Genomic DNA, 16,656 nt, shown 5'->3' on the forward strand with positions numbered 1-16,656 from the left:
ATGAAAGTAAATGATATTCACCTTCCAACCATGTCTCGGCTTGTTTGATCATCATGCAGTTTCCTCTGCGTACATGAAGAAAGCGCGGCAAGGTGTCTAATGCCAGGTGATGGAGGGTTTACTATACTTCGTCCACTGGTATTGGGAATTCTACTGCAAGCGTCTCGAATCATGCCTGCACGGACCATGCACAAACCTCAAGGTTTGCTGTCAAGGAGCTCCATGGGGGGCAGTCCACCAAGGAATAGCTTAGCATCGATTGCCGCAGAGTAAAGCATTAGATCGAAGAGCTCGATTCGCTGCCTCTGCAGACAAGATTCATCTCAGCACCTCATACCACACCCTGACCTGAATGATTGGTCTTCCAGACTCGTAAATGGACTGCAGCTCTACGAGGTGTACAATCCGGTCCTTAACATATGCACGAAACCAGAAACCTCCACCCCGATGGACGTGTTGCAAGCTCTGGCGACAGGATAGCCCAAATGTGCGACAATGAAAAGTATAAAGAAGTCGCTTTTTCGTATGCAAATCTCATCTCAGATCCATTCGAATACGTACCTCTTAACTCGTTCAACCAGAGACATAAAAAGACCAGCCATCATCTTCCCAAACCTGCCAGGCATTCTTCTTCAAACAGTCGCCTCAAGCTCTATGCATAACCATGTCCTCAGTGGCTAAAGCACCAAAAAACAACAAAGCTGCTCGAACGCATACGGTCAGCCCGGCCAGTCCTCCAAGCAGTCCAACCATGCAGTGTTCAAACTCAAAGCCAGCTGTCACCCTCTCGAAGCGCACTGATACATCCCAAGCTCGCACTGCCAGCTCTTGTCATCGAGACACTTCGCCGAAGAGTCTGCCAATGCGAGCGTCAACTCATCAAGAGGTTGCTCAACTACTCAAAGATGCCGTCGAGTACATTATGTCAGACTCCAAGGAGACCGCGAAAACTACCGCACCTCAAGTCGCGTCCACAACAGCCTCCAAGCCTGCTGTGAGAGGCACGAAACTAGAGGTAAAAGACATACAAGAAGTGTGCGTCATCTCCATTCCTCAATACCGTCCCAGAGAACTGATCGCGTATAGCTGGGACCCCGTAGCATACGCATACAAGGTCGTGGAATCACCAGCTGTCACTGAGGTGATGGAACTAGACACCTATGCTTTCGTCATTCGCACGCGTGCGGGCAAGTACTCCAACTCAACAGGCCACCTCAAAATCTGACACGAGACTAGTTAAGGCAGAGACCCGATCCATCGTCTACGTCGACATTAAATTACCAGGCTTGCGAGATATTTTGAGAGCTGTGCTGAAGGATATCAAATGGGTCAGCTTGGCTGACGATAAACCTTCGGTGAGTAGTTCGCAGACCAATGGGATCACTTGCTCAGAAGGTGCATTAGTTTGAACATAACTTGCTCTTCCACTATCTGCCCGAACTCGAGGAGTATCAGGCCAGTGCGACTAGGGATGGAGCTCGTGACCTGACAAGTCTCAAAGCCCTTAACTTGTTAATACGCACCATCAAAGACCGAGCAAAAGCTCCCTCAGAACGTCTGGATCCGCTTCTGCGAGAAGGTAAGATCACATACGATTTATTGTGGGCGCTGTTCAAGGCTAATAGCCACGTCATCACGACTTGCCTTGGCAGCGGTCAGTTGAGGTGTCTCCAGTACAATGTAGGAGAGGAGAAAAAAACTGAACAGGGCGTCGAATACTTCGAGCTTCAATGCCAATACCTCGATTTTGATGGCAAAGTCTTTGGTACCGTCACCGAGAGGCTGCCTATTGAGCGGTTTCATGGGGCTCGACCGATCACCACTTTGGACATCTACCCGCTTTATTTTCACCCCACCCCGAACAAGATCATGCAGTCGTTGATCGAACGCGGCCGAAATTTCATGTCTCTCATGGGCTCGCATCACCGGATATATGACGGAGTCGCTTTTCGACGGGTAAAAGATGGCCTAGTCCGAAAGTCAGTTCAGTCCAAGATCATGATTGATACAGACCAATTCCGCAAAACGATCCCAAGCTATGCGCGCATTATAATCAAGAAAACGGAAGAAGGCTTCTTTTCTGACTTCATCACGACGCAACAACGTGTGATGGACGGGGAGACGGATTTAGCCAACCTGCCGGAAGACAAGCTTGTCCTATGTCCTCCCACGGTATTGGGTTTCAGTCTCAATGACAAATTCTGGGGTGAGTGTACACCGACGCTGGTTGTGTTGCTAGATGCTAAAACTCCGCTACAGGTGAGTACGCGGTCGATCATATTCAGGGTATCGAACCGTCTTCCGCACTCTTTGACCATTTGTCCATCCCCATCCGCATGAAGAACACCATCAGATCCCTGACTCGTGGTCATCTGGGCCCACTGAAGGATGCAAAACGGTCAGGCTCGAGCATGAGTATTGTAGGAAGTGGAACGAGGATTCTGCTTCAGTGAGATTTCTCGACTTTTTGGCTTCGCCACCGTGCACGCTGACGATAGTAGTGGACCGCCAGGCGTGGGGAAGACCCTCACCGCCGAGGCCCTGTCCGAATACCACCGACGACCACTCTATTCGGTAGGTGATCGTGCTACCACTGTTGGCAAGGGAGGCTAACGATCCAGGTCTCTGCCGGAGAACTCAGCTCGGACGCGGGAGAGCTGGATCCCCAACTCACTGACATCTTCCGCGTCGCATGCGCGTGGAACGCCATTTTACTGATAGACGAAGCGGACGTCTTTCTCCAGAGACGTGCTGAGCTAACTCTGGAACGCAACCGACTGGTGGCAGTGTTCCTCCGAAAGTTGGAACACTTCGATGGCATTCTGATCTTGACGACCAATCTGGTCGATCATTTTGACAGTGCTATCCTCGATCGTATGCATTTGCAAATGCAATACCATCCTCTTGACAAAGCTGCCAGAAAAGAAGTCGTCATCGGCTTTCTCACGAGCCTCTGTGGGGAAGATGGATTATCTAACTTTGGTGCAGACTATCTGGACCGGTTTGCTTGCATGAATGTCAACGGTCGTCAGGTAGGTCCGCCAGCCGACATCGATGTGCTGAATACCCTAACATCACTAGATCAAGAACACTGTGTCTATCGCTTACACGCTTTCCATGGAAGACGAGGACGAACTGTCCTGTCTCCACATCGACCATGCCCTGGAAGCCACGGGTTTACGTCTGCCTCAAAGCGCTGACGAGCCGTTTGACCTGTACGACTGAACGTGTACAGGCAGGGATTTTCGAGCTTGAAGGATCAGAGAGCCAAAGGCTAAAAGTACATTGGAGGCCGTTCGAATTACGTATATGTGAAGCGCAGGCAGGCAAAAGTAAGGTTCGGATGACATTTTTGTCGACCTTGAAAATGTAAATATCGTCTGGTTCATTGAAACTAAGGGTGCTGAAACAATAGACACTTTCAATTGCGACGCTCTAATGTCCTTGATGCAAGGCAAGCACCACATGGAGTTGTGGTTCGCACACCAGATTCGAAGAAACAGTGAAGCTCTACAAGTGAATATGTACACTAGCCTACAACGGTCTCAGACGAGCTTGGAAATTTGTAATGTGCGGCGTAAAAAGTATCGGTATCACATTTCACAATGATGTACTCTTCCAGAACACGAGGAGATGACCTTACTGTCAAATTTTCCCTATTCCAAGATAGCTCTGACCGCAATGATTGCATGTTCCGTAGATCTCTTTAAGCTTTGCTCTAGCAGACGCACCTCCTGCGTGAGGCTTTCGCGGGATGATTCTAGTTCTCGTTATGAAGCGTTTTCGATTATACCAACGATGGTTGGGAGGATAGGCTTGGTCACGAGCCGTTAAAGCTTCTCGCGGTTTCCTGGGCTGAAGTCGTTGAACAGCACTTCAATCTTCAGCGAGGTGATTCGGGAAGTAAGACGTCCACAGTGATCGGGACGCGTAGAGCACAAGACAAGTCCAACCAGTACGACGTAATCATAGCCCTATTTATTCCTCTGTCAAATATATGGGCCAAAGATCTTTCTCCTGGTCCAGTTCTTTCCGACAAGTCGGACAGGTTACTTCATCTGCAGCGTAATGAATAACCTCATTGAGGCAGTCCGAGCAGAAGCCGTGACCACACTTGGTGACTGTACACTTCTCCTTTTCCATGCATATGTCACAGATAAGGTGGCCCATACGGTCCAAGCGCTGCTTGATCGCTTTCAGCTCCAGGCGTAGCTGCTTGTTGCTCGCACTGAGTACAGCCTTTTCTCGTTTCAGGTCTTTGATAACACTGCTCTGGCCTGCAGACTTTTGCAGCCAAGAATCCTTGTCTTTCTGGCGCTGAGCGAGCTCATGGACGTACTCGCGCCGATATTTATCACGAGACTCGCGCAGTCTGCCGATCTCCTGCTTCACCCTGTTATTGCACTTCCGATAGGACTCTTGAAGATTAGCGACGTCTTGTTTTGTGCTTTCGAGGCACATATCTAGCGCCTCGCCATCAACATCGTCGTCGAGGTCGATGATCGTGATGACGTTGTCGTCAGTCATGTTTGGTCGAATACTGTCGTTGAGACGTGACTTTATATGATGTTGGATAAAGGCTAAGACGCAGACGCGGAGTACAGTAGATCAGAGAGGTGGCAGAGGTATGAAAGGAGGGGAAAGACGACGGGAGAGAACTGGGCCGTATGCTCACCTTAAGTACCTTGCGAGGGCTTTGGTCTAGTAGCCCCTCAGTGCCACCACTACACTGCCGCTGCTTGGGATAGACCAATGAAGCCTCGAGCACGACCATCCATGCTGTCATGGCAGTGCCGCATAGCATTGGTGGTACAATCCAAGGGTGATTCGTTGTTCACGCCGACTCGGTCCCGTTGTGCATACAACTCCGCATGGGATCATAGGGGGCCATCTTCCCTTACAGAGCCAAATCTTGAACAGTTCGCCCATTACCGTGCTTCACTCGACTGAAGGCGGAGGATCAATTTTGAAACAAGATGATATTGACGTACCTCGTCACTGTCATTGCCTCTTCTCTGCCGTCACTGAGCCAGGAAGTCCCATGCACGACGTTCGATGGGTATTGGTGGGAGGACATAGTGTGCATTGAAGTCTATGCACGCCGTGTCACGATGTGTATCGTCGCTCATGGAGTAAGCCTGTTTCATCGAGTCGCTTCTTTGATGGCTATTGCATGTGACGCGCTCAAGGGGTACTCGTTCGTGCTGTGGGGAAATAGACTCATCTCTCCGTTGGCAGTGCTCCTCCATGAGGCTCGCCGCCGAAAAGAAAGACAGAATGTATGCGAGCTCTGTCGAGGACAGCCTGTTGTATTGCCCCAGTTGACTCAATCAGGCCGTGAGAACTGCAAACCACGTAGAAGTTGTGCGGCCAACAACATCGTCCAGCGCTGCTTTAGTCTATATGCGGTAGAGGAAATTGCCATTAGGCAGGTCTCATCCCGTGAGGAGTAATCCGTAAAAAAAATTTCAAAAGCTCGAGGTGGGATAGGAGATGATGGGGAGAAGAAGGGGAGAAGGGCATGGCTTTCATCTTGTACGCCATCCAGTTAGAGACTTACCACAAGACAGCCGCGTGTCCCGGTGACATCGTCACGCAGACCTGCCCATGACCAGCACTAGACTAGAACATTTGCCGGAGCCCCATGTCTAGGGTCTGAAGGTTGCCATGGTTGGACGGGTAAAGTAGGACCCGGGACTCCTGTAGTCTATGCTCAGCTGTGCATACATATTGGTAGAAAGCCCCGTGGCTGTCAAGGATCTCTTCTTTAGCTGCTACCAGATCGAGGCACACCTCGATACAAGGCAGAGACAGGCTGTTCGCAGACATATTTAGAGCACTTACCCTCCGCCTCTTCTTTTCATCCTCTTGTCTTCCATCCTCTCCCTCATCCTGATCCGAGGAAAAGTCTCTAATATGGCCATCACTCGTGAAGCTCGCCGCCAGATGGAGAAATGGAACGCACACAGGCTTCGTTCTGGAAAGAACGTGGCATCGCCCCAGACCACACATCGTCGTCGTCGACCATTAAGTGTCCCGGCGCCACGAAAGACCACAGCCAACAATGGCATCGTCGACCACAAGATACTGAGTTCTTTAGCCCCAGCAGTTGTCGCTGAACAAGCAGATGTCGAAAATTTCTTGACCCAGCCATGCTCTTCCACCACGGAGGCATACAGCGCAAACCTTCCAATGTCGACAACTACTCCTCTGTTCTCACCAGGTTCCCACGACAACCTTGCAATAGGGCTACCAGCAGACGGACAGTGGGATCATGATGACGCCTTCGCTCAACGTTTCTGTTTCCGACATGGTGAGACTGAGTATCTCTTGAGCACGCCAGACCGATGGATGGATGCTAGAGATTTTAAGCGACACGATGCTGCGGAGCATCTAGAGACACATTTCGACCAATACAAGCAACATCTTAACCCCCTAGGTCACCAAGATCATCATGCCGAATGTGTCGGTACATTATGGTCACATATCGACTCTGTGGTTGTAAAAAGGCAGATTGGGTTCCGGGTGTGGTACCGTGTTCACTGGAAGCGGTGTTGGACTCCAAGCAGCCTCATAGATAACCTCAGCTGGGTGGAGAGTTGCCTACAAGTCCACGAAGAAAGGAAAAGACGTAGTACAAGACTAAAAAGGACAGCAGATGTCAGGGCTAGAGTAAATGAAGCGATTATGGCAGTCGCTAGGATAGGATAGATTGCCGAGGCTACACCATTTGCGAATGGTTCATCCACAGATTGCGGAGTTGACCAAATTCAGAGAAGTTGACTGGTCAGCTTTGGAACTTGGCTGATCAGCTTTGAAAGTTGACTGGTCCATTCCTTGAAAGTTGACTGGCCAGCTCTTGGACTTGGCTGGTAAACTTGAAAAATTGGCTGGTCAACGGAAGAAGTTGACTGGCTACCTTTGGAACCTGGCCAATCAACCCTGAGAGAATGCTTGGTCTACACCGGTGGTACTACAAAAAACTTACGCGGCCGCGGGTCTATTACCTCCGGACTAGCCCGTCTTTTCCTGCGAGAGTTCAACTGCGATAGACATCTGTCTTGGTCTGCTTGGGGTGCAACGAGGATAATGTGTTCATCATCTTCAAGAGCTTCCGCCAAACACTCAGTAGGCAACATGGATCGAGAGCGTGCATTAAAGAGGAGGCAATGTTCATGCCAGTACCTCGACGCCACACGTTCGAGGGTGGGATCGTCAAGGCCATATATTTGAATTTCTTGCAACACAATGAGCTCGCGCTCTTCAAACGTGATGAATTGAACGACAGCGAGTGGCAGCGATTGCTGAACTGGGTCGGTCATTTCTTCACTCGACGCCTGCGATGAAATCTACACCCTATTAGTACCACAGAAGAATTGTGTTCAAGCACACTCACCCCAGTTTCTTCGTCGATGGTGGACGGCATCTCAATCACTTCTGGGCTGTTCACTTGATGGCTGGCGCGGACTGAAACCTGAGAGGCAGGACGGTCGATGTGGGGAACTAGGGCTCTTGAGTCGGATTCATCAGCTGCATCCGTAAGAGCACGGGAAGAATCTGCTGAATTCATGTTGACGTCAGGGGCGGTGTGAGCATTGAGCTCGCCAAAGAAAGACAGATATACATCTCGGCGGATATAAAAGGTGGTGAGACCCCCGACGTCGAGCGAGTTGGCGACATGGACATTGTCGAAGGTGAGATGCGGCGCACTCTCCGCGAACACGCGCCTTTGCGGTCGTCCACAGCGTCTTTGCATGTTGTCCTCACCTGGCCCGTCGACGATCAAGCTGGGTCGGCTTCTTTGAGCTTGGACGGATCGTGCTCGAGTGTATAGCTGGACGACGTCGTCAATATACCTCTCGAAGTGGGCACTTGGGTATTCAAATTCGCCACGAGGACGAGCCCGGAACAAAGTCTCCCGAGCCTCAATGCGATCAGGGTGGCAAGCCAGCCGCTTCTCGATTTATTTGTGGATGGTGGTCAGATGCTCGATCCTTTCTTCCCAGTTTGGAGGTTGACTGGAAAATTCTTCACCACAGAACCCGCAAGTATCGCTGGCCACGTTCCGAGAATTTGGGCATGCCGCGGGGTAGAAGGCGGCCTGATATGTCGAGATTGCTGCACACGACCAGGACTGTTTGCGAAGATGAAGGGAGTTCTGGTGTCGTTCGGCCTCATTCTTGTTCTTGAAACGGTTGTGGCAGTATGTACACGTGTATTGCTTCTCCTTTTCGTGAGACCTGGAAGACGGTTAGAATAGCTGTGAGAGAAAAGTGTAGTGCTTACCTCAGTTGTTCCTCCGTTTCGAACTTCCTTAGCTTTTTGGGACAGCATGAACATATCCAAGGGTTGCCAATGCGTGATGCTCGAACACGTAAGTCTGGTTGTACTGCTGTCTTGTTGAGAGGCTCAGGAGCTCTCCTGAATGGCAGTATTGCAATACCAGAAGAGCTGTTTGCTGACGTCGGTGATGCAAAAAGTTGTCGGCTTGGCTCGCGTGTTAGGGGTATGTCCATTGATGAGATACTTGTCTTGCTTGATGCACTGGAGAGTATGTTTGATGAGCCGTATGGGTAGTAGTGGTTGCTTGATGCAGTTGAGGATAATAACCCTGTCTTGTAGGGCTGATTAGCCGAATGGTAGCTGCCACCTTCTGAGCGTGTTCTAGTGTCCTCCGGGCTATGTGTGGGCTCAACCCGAGGTCTTGTTGACACATATCGTGGGAACGGTTCAAGTTCGATTCTGTATGATGTGCTTTCGGAGGCAGGACTCTGGGGGCCCATGCTGTATTCTCGCCAACTGAAGCTAGGGGGAGGCAATACAGCTGATGTAGGACTTGTCATGTATTTGTCCCATGAGCGAGCTTCACGAGCGGGGCGTGCCAGCAGGTTTGGACCTGTTGTCTGTATCGAGAGTTTCGATGGATGTTCTGCTGAATTTGACTTGGAATGACCTGGCGAATGCGACTTGCCAATCTTCAGAAGGAGATGCTTATCATAGGCATGTGTCGATTGATTGTGGGTTTGCTGTGCTAGGGGATTCTCATCCCGATATCTGCTCATCATTGGAATTAGCATCATCGTATGCGACACAATAGAATAGGAGACGTTGGCGTATAAATAGTATGGACAGGAAGAGTGTCTCACTTTTGATTTGTGCCTGGTGATGAAGGTGGTCTCCTTACTAGGCTGGGAAGAGAAGTTCCTGTTGCGACGTGTAAAAGCAATGGAGATTGAGCGGCATGATCAGTGTCCATATCCATATCTATATCTTCATCTTGATCCCTTCGCAGCTGAGCACGGCCGAGTAGGGATGATCCCCCCTTTATTGGAGCTAGTCTGCGGTGACCGCGTTCTTCGTTTTGGTAATTCCATGCAACATCAACGCCATTATTGAGATCATCAACATATCTTGGAGGACGCAATACTGGAGGAACACCATCCATTTGTGCGCCCGGTATGGCCATGGTTGATCTTGTGCGACCAAAATCAGAAAAGATCTGAGAACTGGAGCGCGACAGGCAGCGCCAACGGGACTCTGATGTGGGAGGCGGAAGAGCTATTAATGACCCATGCGGAAGGTCCATCTTCGTCCTTTAGTCTTCGGAGTTGCTTCTCGGAGTCCCCGTGGTGGAGGCAGCGTTTGCGTGTTGGGCGGAAATTGGGGCAAGTGCTGTGGCCGCCAACCGCGTCACGAAGACATGTTGTATATTCAGCTGAGTAGTCAATCCGGTCAAGATAGTCTTCCTTGTGTGAGTCCACTCTTAAGAGGCAAATTGGTTGTATGCAGAGCTGAATTGGACGCACTGGGGGACGAATTAGTTGAGTCGACCTCGATGTCGTAGTCTTGACGGCGCTACAGACAGTGTATGTTCAGTGTAGTGAATATTGACTATTCTTCTGCTTTTGACTCTCCAGTCCAGGTTGCACCATGGAGTCTCGGGCTCACACGTAGAGAGAGGATTGTTATTCGGGGTGGTGGGGAGGCATGTTTGGAGCCCATCAAGCTAGACAAAGCACATCATAGGTCGTCGAAAATGGAATCAGGAGCAAGACACAAGTACGGCGAGCGGTGATAGTGAGCGAGAAGTCATCGGGTAGATCTTCGAGCTGCATCTTCAGCAACCGAGTCAGATTTGCCTGTCTCCAGTTCAGCCTTACCAGCAGTAGTGCTACCACAGAAGCGACTAGGAGTAAGTTCAGGGTAGCGGAAATGGATCAGCTCTAGCGGTATCGCCTAAGTCCAAAGCCCCGGTACTGCTGCATCCTAGTAATGCTGCACCGATTTACATACATAATCGCGATTCTAAGGGTCTCGTATCGCTGTGAATGGGGCACAGTTCTAAGTGGAATGGCCACGGCTGATCGCGGAGAGTTCTGCTGTTATATTAGGGCTTCTAGCATGTCGTGACATGTATGCCAACTCGGAAGTGGTTCGAACACATGTGATGAGGCTCTTCGTCGTCTTCAATCGTTCACCGATATTCTTGCCGCTGGCACACTAGTAATAAAGTGGATTAATCCTAGCGGTATCGCCTAATCAAAAGTAGAGACCAATATCGCGCTAAAAGACGCACAAATCTCGCAGCCGATATGCCTTGAACCCTTCTTCGATCGGCAAAGCGCCAAGCCCCGTTTTTGGTCTCCAAACCGGGTTGTAACGAATGTTGTATTGGAGATTGGCGTGCTACGACTTCATGTCCATGACACTCAGTAAAATGAAGTCGAGAGCATTAACAGCTTAAATACTCAACAAACCCCAACTCGACATATGGTTTCGGTGGCTAGGCTTTCGCCTGGGTCGCCCTCTCCAATTGAACAATGTTGGAATTACATCAGGTCTGTTCTTTGGACGACGCCTCTGCCTTCTTTTCGGAGAACAGATACGGCATTTTGATGAGTCCTTTTCGTCTTCTTCTTTCCGAGTTTTTTACTAACGCTAAGCAGATCTATGTCAACCTCTTGATATTCCTTTCGTCATTTGTAATCCTAGCACTACAATGGAGCCTATACGGCCCTCTCACTACGCCCGAAATCGATGAGATTTTCGAACGATTTGTTGTCAAGACCACGGAAACTTTTTTGGCGACGTTTCTACTTAGGGAGACAGTTGACAGAGGATATGTCTTGCTGCTCATAGGGCTGTTAGTAGGGAGGGTGTGGGCCTGGATAGGACAAGGAAGAGTGACATGGGCTGAACAACAGCCATCTACATCCTCGAGGTTGCGAGTGTGCTTCTCCATCTCACTTTTATCCTCCCTAACATTCGACACATACATGTTCGTCTATACAGCCGAAGCAGTCATGCGAAACGACGCACGACGAACGATGCCCATGTTTGCTTTTGAGTTCGGAAATTTGACGCTCTCATCGACTTTAACAGCTGCTCGCTATGGGCTGTCCCTTACGGAACCGTATCTTTCTCGGCGGAATCTGAATAGGCGTCAAAAATCAGAGAGAGCGCGGTCTATATCCAGTGAGAAGGAGGAATATGAACACGACCAAGAACCTGTGGAAGATGTTCTCGAGGAGTGGAGTGGGAAAAGACAATCGACATTGTATGTGGACTTAGGAATTGGTAAGAACTACTTTAAATTTGCTGTTATCCCTGAACAGCTGTTCACCTATTGATCCCTCAACGAAGCTGTATTTACCCCCACCATTCAGATGACCGCACCGTGTCCGGGGATGAAGAGCTGATTTGTCCTTGAATTAGGTCTGACAAAATTGATCTTCTGCCTTGCTTACGTCTTCATCTGGGCAAGATCATATGCGTCTTCTGCTCACGTCGTTCGTGACTCCTTTATCAGCGCACGTCAAATCACGAAGCATGCCGGCGATTGGCTTTATCATATACGGACGACTCAGTTGATCAATCACCTCTTGTCTGACGCGACAGAAGAACAAATTGGTCTTGCGGATATATGCGTCATTTGTCGCTCGAAATTGAGGTCACGGCAGAAGACAGTTCCTTTGCAGGCGCAGACTGGAGCGCTCCACAGAGGGTCTGGTCTCATGAAGAACTCATCTGGAGACTATTCTCAGACTGAGCGGCCAAAGTGCCTACCTTGCGGCCATATCTTACACAAACGATGTCTTCAAATATGGTTTGAGGCACAAGCCACATGCCCGACGTGCCGCCGTCATGTGAAATATTAAAAAGGTATGTGCGGTCCACCAGCGACTCATCTTAGCTCGAAGCCGGTACAGGTATAGTGGTAATTGTTCTAGTGGGATAAACTAGTATGATTGATTGCGTTTCAGTCTCCGTCTTCACAGAGTACATCTGACATGTATGTCACAGATGGCTGGGCAAATGGCCTCCGTTCGACCACATTCGAGATTCTATTGCACGGATTTTATAGTTCAGCTTGAAACCGTCATGAAACACCCCGTTGGGCCGAACGTGGCGTCCGCGATCAGAGCAACTGTCGATGGCCCAACGGATTCAGAAGCTATGTACCAGGTCGCGTCGTGAGACAAGCTTATTGAGCCCTCTTCAATAGACGTAGAAGTTATTCCATTAATTAATCTTCCAGCAGATTCAGCTATCAGATCTATCGATCATCTACAAATTGCGCTATGCAAACATGAAACCAAGTTAAAAGCAGCACTTCTCACGCTGACTCTGGGATATCAAGCGTCATGTGGTTTGCCAGTATAGTGTTCTTGTTCGTAATCTGATGACTTCAAGAGTGACGTCTCTACCAACACTGCCTTGCATATGTTCATTCCTATGGTAAATACACTGATAGTTCCAGTCCCCCACTGTAGGGTAATGTAAGGCTCCTGAATCCGTTCTCTGGATTGCGTATATACTCCAGAAACTCCCTGTACAAGAGCTTTGCTATTCCCACATTGTCCGTAATGACAACAGCACCACATTTGAGCATTGGTTGGACAAGCTTGAGGGTAGGAAGTGCGAGAGGCGTCCAGACTGCATTTTGTCAGCAGATGTCCGCAGGAGTCTATTGCAAGCTAGGAGGAACGTGTTGAGAAAGTAACGTACTGTCCAACAGCAGGAGGTCAATCCTCTCCGGCACGCCATTGTCAACCTTCAAACTTTCCAGCAAATCCCCCTCGCGCAGCTCGATCCATGGTTCAACTTCATCACCAGCCTCCTTGCAATGCAGTCTGGCCTTCACTGCTTTAGCATGCTCTTTTTCCGTCGCGGTCACCTTTCCGGTGAGCGAGGTAGTCCCAGCAGCTATCTTCCGTTGAAGGAGCACATTCTGGCCCACCGCCAACGCTAGATATATCGTCGATAGCCCGAAACTCGTCCCAGCCTCGATCACGTTGCATGCCCCAACACTCCTTGTAAGCAGATAGATAAACTGGCACTTATCTCGGTCTAAAGCGACAAACTTATCTCGCATATGCTCATCGGCGGCGGCGGACCATATCTCACCAAATACAAGGAAGCGAACCAGCCGAGTCAAGTAGAAGAATCTCTGGGACCAAGACTTCTCTTCCACGTCCGATAGAGCATGTAGCTTCTGCAAAAGTTGCTGTACTCTTAGACTGGCCACAACAGGTGTCGGTGAGTCACTCTTCATCCTTGACAATGTCGAGTGGCATCCAGCTATACTAAGGTGAAATGCGCGAGCCCAAGAGTCGTTGTTTACTACTCGAAGAACGTCGGCTCTTTACTAGGATCGGGTCTGGAGTTGGCCCACAAGGAGTTGGGTGCTTTTGTTGGCCCTCAGAAGTGGCTGGCCTATTGGTCAGTGATGACACGGAAGATCAAATTCTCCTGTTTCGTTGACATTTAGGACAATTGCCTCCATCCATCCATATTCTCGCTGCGGGGCAACCTCAAGCGTCAAGAAATTCTTTTGTAACGATTGAATTCGTGATTCATGCCACTTCTGGCGTGTGTCGTTCGGACTGATCCCAACGACACCGTGCGGAATGCGGAAAATGGTGATGCGTGGTTTTTGCCTGTTTTAGTGTCCAGCCCTTTCTGGGCACTTTGTCGTGATCCAGTAATAGTAATGCCTCAGCTCTATCTCGCTAATGAAACTAACGGGGATGCTAGGTCGCCACTGCTATCACTTGGAGGTAATACTCGACAGAATTTTGATTGGGTTGTAGGTATGTAAAATGCGCACAAATGCCTCAGAGTGTCGTCAGCATTCACGAAGAGACCGTTAAGTTCTGAACGATTAGTTGATGCTTCCCACCAGTCATTTTGGTTGAGCGACAGGTTGTTGATAGATGTGGTAGCGCTCATGGATGATGCCTAGTTCTCTGGCTATGGACCCAAGGTCGTAATGAGGTACTGCTTTCATAGAATGCTAACCTCGCTTGATGCAACTAAATTGCATAGACTCGGAATGTGCAGCTGCGCTGAGGTCCTGTAGGCCAAAGCATGCCTCACTGTTTAGCTTCTACACAACATAGCGCTCAAGTGGAAGCGTAACCTTTCCAGGCTAAGCTACAAACAATACTGCTCAGGCAACTGTTCCAAGGCAAGCACCACAACCGAGAACGCTTTCGACAGAGCCAATACTTGTTGGCGTGCTCGGTTGCTTAAACGTCCATTTTTAGGATTTCGCGAATGGAATAACTGGATCTCGTAGGCATACATGTTAGAGTCAATCTTCGTCATATCGCATCCGACACTTTGTCGGGTTATCGGTAGGAAAAAGCTGTAATCCCCCGGATTTGACTCTCATTATCGATAATTATCGACAAGAGCAACAACGGGTTAGTATTGCTAAGTAGTGCTCAGGGGGACCAATACTGATGCCCTCCTCGCCTTCCTGGTTAGAAATTGACTGAAAAGTATGTCCAGTGTTGCGTATCAATGAAGACGACCTCAACTTCTGGATATCACTGTCGTCACATCGTTCATACTGTGAATCTCTCTCAGAGCGGAACACGGAACCAAGCATTTACAAACAGGACGCCAATGACGAAAGTGTCTTCCCTCCAGCGTCTAGCGTCGCCACAAGCAGGATGACTGTATGTACAGCGTCATTATTACATCAGCAAGCAGTGCTGCGGTTGTCGCATACATGAATGACTTATTACCAGCCTCGACGACCTTTCCGACCTCATCTCATCTCATCTACAACTCATCCACGACAATTTGAACAGCAAACTTACTTTTCAATTACAAACTTACTCTTCAATTACAGACAGGCGAAACCTCTTCAATATGGCATGCGGCTGTGGACCTGGGGGCGAGAAATGTCCCTGCAATGGGCCAAAATCCTGCACCTGCTCCCAGAACTGTCAATGTAAGGATTGTGGGGTAAGTGAGAAAACCGAACGTTGCCCTTGCGAGAAAGTATAAATTCTGACTCATGAAAAGAAAAAATAAAGAGGATGATTCCTCGATGAAGTGATTGCTTCGAGAACATCTGCCGTACTGTGGCCTTGCAAAGAAGGGACGATCCGATCGCTGTTGCTGCAACGTTGCGGAGATGGAGAGGGGAAAAGAAGAGCGGTGTTATTCCACAGAGAATTTCGCCGGAACAACTATCTACACTCATTAGCACCATTACTTGTTACCATAAAAATGATACTGGTCGTAGGGACCCTGAAAATCAACAAAATTGTATGCGAAGGTGGATTTCTCAATGAATGGGAAATGCCTCTTGGCACCACAACTGCCGGCTGTGCCCGAGGCTGCGGGTCACTGCACATAGTGGCATGTACTGGCACCACCTCACCGCCGCTGTAGCATTACTAATATTTCCGATTACGTGATCTTGAAGCTGACCAAACGTCTTGTATAGACATTTTCTGGTGTCAGTGATTGTAGAAACACTACTCACCAACCCGCAGAGTGCTCCAGTACCTGTTATTGAGCTATCGCTTGAGCCATCCTTGAGCCATCACCATCTACAACACCAGGACTGGGAAGAGGAAGCCGCATAAAGAAGCGTAACAAGGCGAGCAGAAGTAGGTTGCCCATTGGGCAAGGTTAGGGCTGCGATTTTTTCGAGCTTGTATGAGAACCTACACGGTCGAACCCTCGCCCTCCTACGCATTAAAGAAACAAATTAATCTAGTAAGGAAAGTGGAACATTTAAGCGGAGGATTTCAACCCTGCCCACCGGGGAGTCTAAGCGCGCGACCCGTTGCGCCTTTTGTGCGTATTTCTTGGCGACTGGGACCACCCTTGTCACAAATTCCGTCTTTGTCGGGTAGCCATCAACGCCACTGTTCAGGGGAACTTGTGGACGGCTGGGCGATGCAGATAATCGTACGAAACTCACTAGTTGCATACAACCGGAAAAGGAAACACATCTCTCTGTCCACCTGGAGCAGATCTAGCCTCTCTGTGGACCAATCCTTGGATAGTCAAAAGCTTTCGCATATGCCAAGTCTTGCTTCTGAGTCTTTTTCGCGCCTTTTTCAGCCACCATGGACACCTTAAGATTACTGAATGGGAGCAATGACGCATTCACGTCAACCAGTTAACTTATGCAGACAAACCGACCTGTAGCATAGGCCTAAGCGGTAGCGCCCACGGAGCTCAGTATTGCTCCGGGTGAAGAGTCCCAGGACCAGGTGCGCTCGCTAGGCCCCATCCTTCCATTTGCACTAGAGAATCTGATAATACTTGGTACTGCGATAAAGTGTTCGTACGCATGACACTATTTCGCGATAGGTAGTGATCGCTCAACCAATTGAACAATGTACA

General features: G+C 49.4%; 4 protein-coding genes across 4 annotated transcripts; 1 reads left to right on the forward strand and 3 right to left on the reverse strand.

Moving 5' to 3' along the window:
* Positions 1-664: 664 nt before the first annotated feature.
* On the forward strand, positions 665-3,225 carry PMZ80_011294 (uncharacterized protein; the record flags this gene model as incomplete). The annotated part of the gene is made up of 7 exons (XM_064879673.1): positions 665-1,181; positions 1,237-1,355; positions 1,405-2,206; positions 2,260-2,449; positions 2,502-2,574; positions 2,622-3,032; positions 3,082-3,225. 7 exons carry the CDS (start codon positions 665-667, stop codon positions 3,223-3,225), a joined length of 2,256 nt encoding a protein of 751 aa, XP_064724555.1.
* A 753-nt stretch (positions 3,226-3,978) lies between these two features.
* PMZ80_011295 (uncharacterized protein) lies at positions 3,979-4,527 on the reverse strand (the record flags this gene model as incomplete). The annotated part of the gene is made up of 1 exon (XM_064879674.1): positions 3,979-4,527. One exon carries the CDS (start codon positions 4,525-4,527, stop codon positions 3,979-3,981), a length of 549 nt encoding a protein of 182 aa, XP_064724556.1.
* A 2,432-nt stretch (positions 4,528-6,959) lies between these two features.
* On the reverse strand, positions 6,960-7,756 carry PMZ80_011296 (uncharacterized protein; the record flags this gene model as incomplete). Its single annotated transcript, XM_064879675.1, has 2 exons — positions 6,960-7,349; positions 7,397-7,756. 2 exons carry the CDS (start codon positions 7,754-7,756, stop codon positions 6,960-6,962), a joined length of 750 nt encoding a protein of 249 aa, XP_064724557.1.
* A 207-nt stretch (positions 7,757-7,963) lies between these two features.
* Positions 7,964-9,062, reverse strand: PMZ80_011297 (uncharacterized protein; the record flags this gene model as incomplete). Its single annotated transcript, XM_064879676.1, has 2 exons — positions 7,964-8,240; positions 8,287-9,062. 2 exons carry the CDS (start codon positions 9,060-9,062, stop codon positions 7,964-7,966), a joined length of 1,053 nt encoding a protein of 350 aa, XP_064724558.1.
* Between the last annotated feature and the right edge of the window lie 7,594 nt (positions 9,063-16,656).

The sequence above is a fragment of the Knufia obscura genome (genome assembly GCF_036327395.1).
Source record: "Knufia obscura strain CCFEE 5817 isolate CBS 148926 chromosome Unknown scaffold_42, whole genome shotgun sequence".
Classification (NCBI taxonomy): Eukaryota; Fungi; Ascomycota; class Eurotiomycetes; order Chaetothyriales; family Trichomeriaceae; genus Knufia; species Knufia obscura.